This window comes from Rhinatrema bivittatum, chromosome 1 (genome assembly GCF_901001135.1).
Source record: "Rhinatrema bivittatum chromosome 1, aRhiBiv1.1, whole genome shotgun sequence".
NCBI classification, from domain to species: Eukaryota; Metazoa; Chordata; class Amphibia; order Gymnophiona; family Rhinatrematidae; genus Rhinatrema; species Rhinatrema bivittatum.
The window spans coordinates 37647029-37659102 of NC_042615.1; the positions used below are offsets into that span (position 1 = coordinate 37647029).

A 12074-nucleotide genomic window follows, 5' to 3' on the forward strand; every position below is an offset into this window, starting at 1 on the left:
GCCCCGCCTCCCTCTGCAATTGCACAGTGTACACACTCGGCACCAGGCTTGATACAATCAGATGTCATTGGCATGAATACACATTTACACTGAATATTACCAATAGGTATACCATATGTAATCCCTGTCCTGATCCAGTCTCGGCACAGGGGCTCACGGGGAAGTTCACAGCCAAGGACAGGCCCCATGATCTCCCAGAGTTCCCGCACAGAGGAGAGAAGATTGAACTCTTCAAGGCCCTTAGGGTTTCTCTTCTAGGGCTCTTTTGCTCATCAACCCAGTCAAGGTAAAAATCAACACACTACACAGCAAAACTCTTGTTCAAAATAAAAGTCTTTACTGGCACTGATGGCAGGAACAAAATCAATCCAATGATTCACCTGTCCAAAACAGCAAGTCCAAAAACAACAAAATCCAAAAAGTCTAAAAATCAAATCCCAGCCTCTTTCAAACACACTCTGCTGTACTCACAGGGACGACATCTCTATGGGGCAAGAACCATCCTACCTGAGCTCTCCCTAAGTCCCTTTTCTGTAGAGCAGTTCTCTTTATGTCTCTCTAGCTTCTCTCACCCTGGCAAGTTACTGGATGACTCTCCTGACAATCCGGATCTTCTTTGGGATCCTTCCTTTGATGGGCAGCCCTTCTCCTTGCAAGCTTCCCCCAAGGACAAATCCTCTCTGGCACTCACTTCTCCAAGAACTCTCTCAAGAACAAGATGAAGTATTCTCTCTTCCCAAAAATTCTTTTTTCCAACCAAAGACCTGAGTGCCCCTACCTGACTCCAGCTACCTTTCCTAGATAGGATTCTCTTTTTCTTCCTCATTTCTCTTGAAAGCCTAATCACCCTGGCCTTGGGGCCCAGCCACTTTCTCAAAACAGGAACAATTCAACTTCTCAGCTGAGGGGTCTTACATAAGGAAGTATTTCTTTACAGAAAGGTTTGATTTATTCAGGGAAGAGCCTCCCATTGGAGGTGGTGGAGACAAGGACAGTATCTCAATTCAAGAAAGCATGGGACAAGCACAGAGGTTCGCTGAGGAAATGGCAGGGATCAGAGAGCTGAACAGTTGTATGAATGGGCAGATTAGATAGGCCTAGGGTCTTTTTCTGATGCCTTATTTTTATGTTTCTATGCAAAACGTTTTTTTCAATTTTGTGTCTATGGGGGGAAAAAAAAGCATAGCACATTTGGCCTTAGTTTGCAAACTTAAGTAAAGCTCAATAACTGATCAACCATGAGTGAGATGCTCCTGCTAGGAACTAAAATTAGCACCCTGTGAAAATGACTGGGCCTTAGGCAAATGGACACCTTTTTATGTGAGCGTGAAACATCCTTCTTTGTAAAGATGAAAGTGAGAAAAGTCTGGATGAAAACAAACTGACATCTTGCTCAGAAAAAATACCAAGACAAAGTCCATCTGCTACGAGGATCAAGGGTTAGGGTAATTAAGCTAGCTGCCAAGCTTACACAGATAAAAGCAGCTCAGGTGCTTGAAACTTGTTTGCAATTCACCAGCCTCCTTTTTCCTTCATGCACTGTTTAATCTGTCAGTTCTTGTCCCTTCAAGGGGGTGTGGACTAAACAAAACTGGAAAGTCTGAATGTTTATATTACAGTGATAAAAAAATTGGCTCACTAACTTTGTGAGGCAAAAGACTGAAGATAGCAGAACATACTTTCAGGCCGATGCAATACCGTGCACTCAGGCTAATGCACAGGTTAACCCATGGTTGGATGTGCGTTTTGGACATGCGTCCATAATCCCTCATGCAATCAGGAGATCAGCGTGTCCAAACCAACGCATAGCTAATAGCGCTCATAACATATAAATGTTATGTTGATGAGGCTATTAGCTAGTACCCCCCGACCGATGTAAAAAAATAACACTACGCCCAACGTACACATTTGAACCCTCAAAAATGTATGCCAGTCCCAGAGCTGGCGTTAAGTCTTGAGGAGCCCCAAAAGTAGATCAGAAAAGAAGAAAATACTGCTTTTTTGGTGGTTCCTCCAATTTAATATTGTTGCAATATTAAGTTGAAGGAACCACAGAAAGCAGCAACATGGAAAAAAAAAGTTGACGGAAAACGGATGCTCAATTTACAAGTGTCCACTTGTAAAATTGATCATCCGTTTTCTTAACCTGTGCACAGCTACTTCTCCTGGGCGCCCAATGCCGAGGAGGTGCTAGGGACACAAAAGTTCCCCTAGCACATCCTTTTTAATGCAGCAGCTCATTAGTATAATGTATTGTGCGCCTGGGAGAGATGGATGGATGAGGGTTAAGTCAGCTCTCTCACCCCCCCTAGGCTCGCAATCTTACACACTCACACATATTAGCTGCCACTCACACACACACAAGCAAGCTGCCTCACACATGCATACATACACACAAGCTGCCTCTTACCCAGTACACACACACAAGCAAGCTGCCTCACACATGCACACATGCACACAAGCTGCCTCTCAAACTCACACACATCAAGAAATCTATAAAGAAACACGGGGTTGCTATGCTGGAGCAAGCCATCGATTTTGCTTCTGAAGAAGAAATGACTGACAAGCCCCATGAGGCCTATGACAAAGCGGCCAATATCCATGCTTGGATGGAGGAAGTTACTGAAAAGATCTCAGCAAAGCTCGATGATCATCTAGCTGTTGTTGTGGACAAAGTGGCCCAATTAGTGGAGGCAGTGCAGGACAACTCTACTAAACTGGAAGAGCACAAAGGCTCAATCACACACATGCCCTCTCTCACAGCCTCTCAAACTCACACAAGCTGCATTTCAAACTCACAAACACCCAAGCTGCCTCTCACACAAGCACATACACACAAGCAAGCTGTCTCTCTCTCACGTTGGGCCAGTGGAGTAGCCACAGGTGGGTCTGGGGGGGCAATTTGGACCCAGGCCCACCCAACTGAAACTGGAATAGGAACGCCGAAACTGCAAGGCTGTCATGGGATCCTATCCCCCGCAACAGTGAAGAGAAAATCCCGCCCGTGCACAGCTTCCGCTCACTCCCCCCCCCAAGCAGGAAGATCAATGGGCCCTTAGGCAGTAGGAGAGGCTGTGGGTCTCCTACTGCCGTAGAGCCCACCAATCTTCCTGCTTGGGGGAGGGGTGGGGGGGGGGTGGGGGGAGGGAGCAGAAGCTCCGTGCAGGCGGGCATGTGTGCGCACAAGCCCATGCACAGCTTCCGCTCCCTCCCCCCCCAAACAGGTAGATCAGTGGTATGGCTACGTCACTGCGGGGCCTCTCTCCAGCCTTCGGCCTCCACTGGCCTGAGCTCTGGTGGTGGCCCCAAGCCTCTCTCCATTCTTCAGATGCTGCCGGCCTGAGGTGAGGCAGCCGCGGCAGGGGCAGGCAGGGTGAGGCGGATTCCACAGTGGCGTTCTGAAAGAGGCATTTTTTTGCCGCCTCATAATTCTGTTGCTTATCGTAGGAGAATAGGCAGCATCCCACAGGAGCTCCTGCCACTTTTATCCTATTTACACTTATCCTGCAACAGAGCATGTTTAATCTTGGTACATGTCGCTTAGTAAAGATACTGGCAAGAGATCCTTGCTGTCTTTTTGGGCGGATTGGGCCGTAATGATCAAGAAATCTATAAAGAAACACGGGGTTGCTATGCTGGAGCAAGCCATCGATTTTGCTTCTGAAGAAGAAATGACTGACAAGCCCCATGAGGCCTATGACAAAGCGGCCAATATCCATGCTTGGATGGAGGAAGTTACTGAAAAGATCTCAGCAAAGCTCGATGATCATCTAGCTGTTGTTGTGGACAAAGTGGCCCAATTAGTGGAGGCAGTGCAGGACAACTCTACTAAACTGGAAGAGCACAAAGGCTCAATCACACACATGCCCTCTCTCACAGCCACAAGCCAGCCAAAAACATGCTCCATCTCTCTCTCACATACACACAAGCACCCTCTCTGACTCACATATACACCACACATACAGAAGCACCCTTCCTGTCTCACATACACATTTCTGTTGCAATCCTGCCCGCGAGGATCGCGGGCAGGCTCTTACGTTTGCGGCCAGTCAAGCCGCCGACTTGCCCCACGGATCCCCAGCGGTTCGGTGCGGCAAGCCGCCGCTCTCACCATCCTCTGCGGCACAGAGGCCGCGTTCTTACTTGCCCTGCGCGGCAGGGCCAACCCACCGCGAGCTCTCCTTCGCGGCTGGGACCTTCGTCGCCGCTCCTGCCTCTCCCCGACGAGCTCAGCCGCTCCCGGGGTCTTCAGCCGGCAGGGAGGCCGTCCCTGCCAGTGCCTGCTGCAGTCCAGGTCCTCACCCAGCAGGGAGGCCGTCCCTGCCAGTGCCTGCATCTTCTACAGCTACCTGCTCATCCAGCAGCCTTCCTTCTCTTCCTGCTCTGTCTTCTTCGTGGCTGGAGGCTGCTCCAGCAGCCTGCCCTTTGTCCAGCTTCAGGGCAGAGCTGACCCACTCCTGCCTTGCTTCCTTGGCCTTCCACGTGGCTGAGGACGCCACCAGCTTCCAGCTCTCTCTTCTCTCTAGCTTCCTAAGGTGCGGTCCCGTGCCTCTCGCCTGTTCTTCAAGGGCCAGCCAGGTGTGGCCCTCTGCTGACCCCTCCCTGGGCGTTGTCCTCTTCAGCCCTACAAAAGGACTCAGCGTCCATTCCAGCTTTGCCTTTGCAAGGGGTTGGTCACTCCTGGGATCCTGCTGTCCTTCGCTCCAGGAGTCGTCCTTGTTCCAGCACTTCTTCAAGGTCCTGTGTTTCTTGTTTTTCGTTGGAGCTCCTCGTCTTGTCCAGATGTCAACCTGCTGTTCCTGTAAGCTACGTTCCAGTCCAGATGTCCACCTGTTTTTCGTGTTCCCAGTCTAAGGTCTGTCTCCTGATCCAGTATCCGTGTTCCAGTCCAGATGTTGTTTCTCCTGATCCCATTGTCCGTGTTCCTCTTCAGTTGTCCTGAACCCCTGGCAAGCCATGTCGTGGTTCGCGACCAGCCCCACGGGCGGGCTGAGTAGGGCGCTTCATGATGCCAGCCTTGGATCTCGTTCCTGAATCTTCTGAAAGCCTAGTACCTCGTTCCTGAGTCTACGTCTATTCCTGAGTCTACGTCTGTGCAACCAAGTACCTCGTTCCTGAAGTCTACTTTTTTCCTAAGTCTATGTCTGTGCATCTAAGTACCTCGTCCCTGAGTCTCGTCTGAATCTCCATGTTCCGGTCTTCGCTGCCCTGGCCTCCATCCGGCCTGCCGCTTTTTGCCGTACCCTGCGGCAGGTCCGAAAGGGCTTGAAACGGTCGGAGAACTGTTCATAAGACCATCATTGCGTTGTTGGTCTTCCGAAGCGTGCAGGTCCGGAGGAGGGTCAGTATCTCCAGTCTTCAGTCCAGCCTTGCTCCTGTCCAGCCCATGCTCGGGCATGCCTCGCCTACCGCGGCACCTCTTCAGAGTTCCTCTGGGATCGAGCTGTGGCCCAATAACACACATCTCTTGGTAAGTGGGACCGCTCTCCTAGCGCTCCACAACACATTACACTCTCACAGAAGCACTTTGCTTTCAGACTTACAGCATGATTTTTCACTTTTACTAAAAGTGAAAGTGATGCTCACAACCGTTAAATAAGAAAACCACATTCCTATCAGAAGGCGAAATGACACCCTTCCTTCAGGTTCTGTCCTCCCAAGGGACAGCCACCCACACCGTACAGTTTCTCTTGTTTTACGCTTTCAGGCAATAAAGCAAGTGTCTTTCTTCAAACTATCAGTCGTATGATTATTCATGTGGAAGATATGGAACAGAAAGACATCCTTAGTCAGCTTCCCATTTAAATGGGAAGATTCCAGTCTTAGTCATTTAAAAATATACATTTTCTAAAGGTTTAAAAAAAAAAAAAAAAAAAAAGCGAAACCGTTTCAGATTGGAACTAATCTAGTCTTCATGCTTAAATTATGCTTTAAAAAAAACCCAAAAACCCCCCACCTGGCATCAGTATCTTAAATTTGTGATTTTGCTGAGATGAACATTTTAAATACTTTAATTTTTTTTTGCTTTAGTATTTGTCTCTACCCACTTTAAGTTAAATTTTATTTTCCAGAAGAGGGATGCTTAAAATTCAGTAATTTCATCTTTCGCTACCAGCACAAAAGTTGAAGTATATGTATTATCACATTTCATTTTTTTAAACTGCCACACCACATACACCCACACAGAAAGATTGGCGCAGGCGGGGCTGAAGAAAAGCCGATAGAGAAGGAGCTCAGACCTCGTCAGCCCCTCCTCCACTGGCCGCTGGTAAAAGGCTCAACCAATCAATCACTGATTAGAAAAGCAAGCCCTAGGCGTGGAGGCTGTTTGACACTGCCTGTGTATGTTCCCCCATTCTGAATGTTAACAGCAGGATGTGACCTGAAACTGTCTAACTGAAAAGAATGATTTTTGTTTGGTAAAAGTAAAAATCTCCTTTCACGTGACAAATCTTCAATTTCCCTAGTTCAGCGCTAGTCTGACATCTCCAGTTACCACATGAATCTGATCATGTTGGCCAGACTGAGCTGTGGCTGGTGTGCAGGGCCAACCTGGTCTCCGGCTGTGCCGATCTTCTTTTCTTCGGCCACGTGAGCAGGTAGACCGGCCCACTGGGGGAAGCCCGATCCCCTGATAGGCCAATCCGCCCCTGGCGCCGTTGGCCTTCAGCCCCTACCATGTGACAGGGGCTACCGGTGCCACTGGTTGGCCCCTGTCACATGATAGGGGCTGAAGGTCACCAGCGCCATTTTGGTTATTGGCAGCCGAGGCCCTGGCAGCGGCAGATCGCTCCCGGGCCCTCCGCTGGACCACCAGGGAGGTGTCGGGAGGGTGGCACTGGGGGGGCAGGCATGGCGAGTCGGGGGCTGGCAGAATTTTGAAAGGACACTTTTTGCCCTTTCAAAATTCTGCAGGTTGCCACGGCGCCCCCTAAGTCTCAGCGCCCTAGGCACAGGCCTAGCTCGCCTAGTGGTTCCTCCGGCCCTGAATCTAATTAATATTCCATGTGCAAATTTCAAGTTTTATTCCCTTTGGAAGTTTTTTTTTCTTTATTTGAAGATTTATCAAAAATCTAATGTCTTAATTCATATTAGAACAACGAATATAGAAGAAAATACTCTCTCAGTTCTCCAGTCTATCATTTCTAGATATCTGCTCCTTAAAAATGTTTAAATAAGTATCTGCAATGTCCATGGAACTTTCTGGAAATTCATCTGTGGCCTGTGTCATACGATATTCTTCTTAATATGAAATGGTTACATTTTTTTCCCACTGATAAACCCTCAATTTTAAACAAAATTTCATAAATTCCTGGGTACGTTTTTAGTTGATTCCTACTTGTATTTTTTTTTAAATGCTTTGACTCCTAAACAGAAACTGTATGTTCATGCACTCCTGGTCCAATGGTATGATAGAATGTAAGGATTACAATAGGAAATCATTCCTTTTTCATTGTATGCGATTTGTATTGAATCATAGGACCCCATGCAGCATGCTTTGATCTGATTATTCAAAAGATGTATTTCCAAATGAGAGAAAACCTTAACTGTCTTGACCATTATGGAAGTAATTCCAGCAGGGATTATGAACCACAAAAAAAAAAATGGTATTGTGAACTCAGATCAACACAGCCTTGGGTTTGTTATGGCAAAAGGGCTGCTGTGACTTAAAATATTCCATTCTTGTTCAAGGATTTTATTGCGCTGGAGGTGGACCCTTGGCCTGGTGCAGGATTGGTACGGCCCTCTGGTCGGACCCAGAGAGCGCCTGCCACCAGGAGGCGGAGCACACAAGGAGACAGAAGCTAACTGGAGCTTCACCAATAACAGTCCGGGGTTTCCGCAGGTTGAGCCCTTGGGTACGCGGACCGCCTGGACTTAGGTGGGCCTCTGGTGGTCTCCCGAAGAGATAGCGGAGGGGTGTGCCCACCACAAGCAAGGGAGCGTGGCTGATGCAGAATGGATGGACCAGACCCGAACTGGAAGCTCCGGAGACCTCAGGGAGGTAGCAGTTCAGGGAGGCTCTCTGGGTGAGACAGGCAGCACCTGCGGGTCTAGTCAAGTGGAAGCCGCAGTTAGTTTCCAAGCAGGTTGGTCTGGTAGTCACAGTAGGCCAGAAGAGAGTGTCCGAGTGATGCGCAAGGGTCAGAGCCAGAGTATCAGTCCAGGAATGGTCAGCTAAAGCAGGGGTCAATACTAGGGTCAGTTCCAGACGGCAGATAGAAGAATGGTCAGGCAGGCAGAAGTCAGTTCTAGGCGGCAGACAGAAGAATGGTCAGGCAGGCAGAGGTCAATACCAGAGGTCAGTCCGAAGAGGTACTACCTGAGAAGGATACAGGAACACACGGAGACACAGGGAACGAAGAGATGCTAGAACAGGAGACGCTGGAATGAAGAACACTGGAACACACGAGGCAAACTAGAGCACCAAAGGTGTCAACCCGATTTCCAAGGTGGGGATCAAGGGACTGAGCCCTGCTGTATATACAGGGCTCAGGTGATGTCATCATGGCGCACCGTGGAGGAGTTCCCGTGCTTGGCCCTTTAAATGGCCGGGAGTTCCACGCGCGTGCGCGCTTAGGGGTGGACCCAACACCAGCATGGATGCCGAGCCTCGGTGTGAGGATCCAGGAGAGGTAGAGGGCCTTGAAGACCTGAGAGAAGCCGCAGGATGCCGCAGACGCTGGGAGCTAGCGGAGGCGCCAAGGCCAGTGCTCGTGGAGGGCCGCACAAGGTGAGCAGGTCTGGCCGCAGGGCCAACGCGGCTGGAGCGCGCAATAGATTTTATCTATTTCTACGCCTCCTAAGAAAAAATTGCCCAATAGAAGGAAAATGCCCAACACACAGTAATAAGTAACAGCATTCTGAGAAGAATTCCAAGAAGATATTTGAAGAATCTGTTGTAACTCTTTAACTCTGTAATTTTACTGTTCTCAAAGCCAGATAACTCGGATCAGGGGAGAGATGCATTTGCAAACAAGAGGCACACAGTCACAGGAAGGATCAGGTAACACCTGTTTGCTAGATGGAGTCATTAATGATTTATCCAGAGATATCACGTGTGACCTAAGCTGCAAAAGGAAGACAACCCTCATTGTTCAAAGTGTGCGAATATATAAATATGTATATATATTTTTAATGAAATAAGACTTACTAGAAGGACCTGAAACAACATGGATAGCTCTCTGGAAAAGGAGGAGGAGGAGGAGGCCAATTTTACTAACATTCCCTTGGCAGATGATTCAGGTAAGAAGGTCCAGCCTCTCATAATCAGAGCAAACCGAGTGCAGAAATAAGCAGCAATACAAAGTGGAACACCCCGTGGTCTCTAGTATTTATGCAACCCAATTCTTTGCTATATTGGAAACAAATTCTACCCTTTTTTTCAGTAGTGGTGGTGGTGAGGTGGTCAGCTTTTCCATTCCAGTGAGAGGGTTGATTTTGCATACATAGTGTATATTTGTTGTAGCATAAATCAACAATAGTATCTTCGCATTTCGATTTATTTGGTATCAAGGAAGGTGACTTTGGAAATTATATTGTATAATATTGTAATTGTAAATATTTCAAAAGATGTGCATGTCTGTTTCGCTTCTATATCATATAAAGGGATCTCTCAATAAACAAACAAAAAGTATTTTATGACAGCTACAGAGCTGATGGGTTCTGTACATTTGCAGGCTCTAATTGCCTTACCCATTGCTATTCTGCTTATTAACATAGAAAAGACTACAAAAAGAACAAGGAGAGAAAGACAGGAAACTGTAGAAGTACGGATGGGCTAGAAAAAGACGGAATAAACAGTAGATGGAAGCGGCACTGTACCAGGAGACCTAATATAACAGAAAGAATAAACAGCTGACAAAGTTGTCTACTGTATTTTTAAAACTTGGAAATGTATATTTTCTGGCAAAGTGGCAATTATAATGTTAAGTAAAAAGCATGGTGAGAATATATTTAAAATGCTTCTAAAAGATAACAAGGTACATAATTGTATCACATGCAAAATAAAAAAACAATTATTAAAATGTATACAAATTCAAAACAATTGAAGAAGGATGTATTTAAAATAGGAGAGATGCCAACTAGGCTAGGAAAAGTCTCTGTTACATTGTGTGTGCAGAGAGACAAGCCACGGCTCTCAGCAGTGGGCTCTGGACACCATTGTTGATTTTTCCCAGGGGTCCCCAAATGTTTTATGAGAAAAAGGCTCTGCAGCGACCCTAGCCTCAGCCAACCTGGGGTACAGAAGACCCAACCCAGAAAATGAACTGGGGTCTTCATGCATGGTGTACAGGACAGAGGAGAATGATCTTCAAAGCCCTTTTCCATTCTGAAACTTGCCCTCCTCAGAACAGCTGTAGAACACATGTGGGGTTCACAAGGTACAATCTTTTAGCCAGGTTAAAAAGGGGGTGTTCCCAGGGGGGTGGCATGTTTATGCTTGAAAAGTAAAGTCCATGTGCAGAACGGCATTTTCAAATCCCCCCCCCCCTCATAGTTTTGCACTCTTTTCTCCATCTGCAGAAACAATAGGTGGAAAGTCCATGAGCACTTTTGTCTCCAGCTACCTGCATAAGAGAATTTTCCAAAGAAAAACCCAATGCATAGTTTTCATTACAATTTTCTTACCAGGTCTGGATGCTACTAAGTTGCGTGCTTTGCAGGCTGACTAAAAATATAGAGGTCCATATTCAGTCACAATCCGAATAGCAAAGTTAGGCCTGGATTTATCAAAATGCACTAAATATTGCATGCGATAGAAAAAGGGGTGTTTTTGTGTATTTCCACTGTGGGGACCATGTGTACTATCAGGGAGAGAGAGAGAGACTAGCCATAATGCCCTAACACTAGCCATAATGCCCTAACACTAGCCATAATGCCCTAACACTACCCTGTTTCCCCGAAAATAAGACAGTGTCTTATATTAATTTTTGCTACCAAAGATGCACTAGGCCTTATTTTCAGGGGATGGCTTATTTTTCCATGAAGAAGAATTCACATATATTGTTGAACAAAAAATGAACATTTATTATATTCTGAATAGTTGTCTGGCTATGCTGGTTTGTGATGACACTCTCACTCCCACATGCTGTCTTGCTCAAGCACAGGCTCTCACTGTCACATGCTGTCTCTCTCACACACACACAGGCTCTTACATGCTGTCTCTGCAAACATTCAGGTCCTCACTCCCACACACAGTCTCTCAACTCATCTCATGCACGCACGCACATACACACACACTCTACAGACCCTCAGCCTCTCTCTCACCTCTGGGCCTCCTCTTCGCCGGTCGCCGCAGGATGGGCTCTGCAGCGGCCCTGCTACTGGGCCTCTTCCTCTTCTCGGGCCACAGCGGCCCTGCTGCCAGGCCTCTTCCTCTTCTCGGGCCGCAGCGGCCCTGCTGCCGGGGCCTCTTCCTCTTCTCGGACCACAGCGGCCCTGCTGCCGGGGCCTCTTCCTCTTCTCAGGCCACAGCGGCCCTGCTGCCGGGGCCTCTTCCTCTTCTCGGGCCGCTGCAATGATTCGCGGCGGCCCGTAAGCGCTTCTCCTCTTCTGCACATGCTGATGCTCCTCCTCCTTCCTGCCCACGCGGCTCCGGCAACGTTTACTTCCGGGGCCGCGCAGGCAGGAAGGAGGAGGAGCATCAGCGCGTTTGAACGTGATCTTTTTCTTCGGGCCGTGGTGACGTGAGCTCCACCATGGCCCTGCCGATCTGCCTGCTACATGCGTGTCACTGACGGCCGCATGAGCCTCCCTGCGCCCGGGGGCATTGGCTCCCCTCGGGATACCACTGCTCGTGGCGCCCCCTAATACTTTGGCTGGAAACTTTATACAGTAATTTAAAAAAATAAATAAATAATCACATGACAGGCGGGACCGGTCCACCGGGGGAAGCCCGATCCCCCGATAGGTCAATCCGCCCCTGTTTACAAGGGATGGCCGCGGAAAGGAATATCAGAGTTGGAGGTCTTCATGTCCTGCATGCAGCTGCTCTGCAACGAACGGTGAAGCTAGGGGGCAACAGTGGCAGGGTAAAAAGAATCACAGCTGCATGCTCTGGTGTTCTGTGC

At 48.1% G+C, this 12074-nt stretch overlaps 1 protein-coding gene across 1 annotated transcript in view; it reads left to right on the forward strand.

The window, feature by feature from the left end:
- The first annotated feature begins 9058 nt into the window (after positions 1–9058).
- Positions 9059–12074, forward strand: part of SCOC (short coiled-coil protein) — a 62554-nt gene continuing 59538 nt past the window's right edge. The window contains exon 1 of the mRNA XM_029596624.1: positions 9059–9246. Within this exon, the coding sequence (XP_029452484.1) occupies positions 9174–9246 (73 nt within the window). The 5' untranslated portion in view covers positions 9059–9173. The remainder of the gene's footprint in view (positions 9247–12074) is intronic.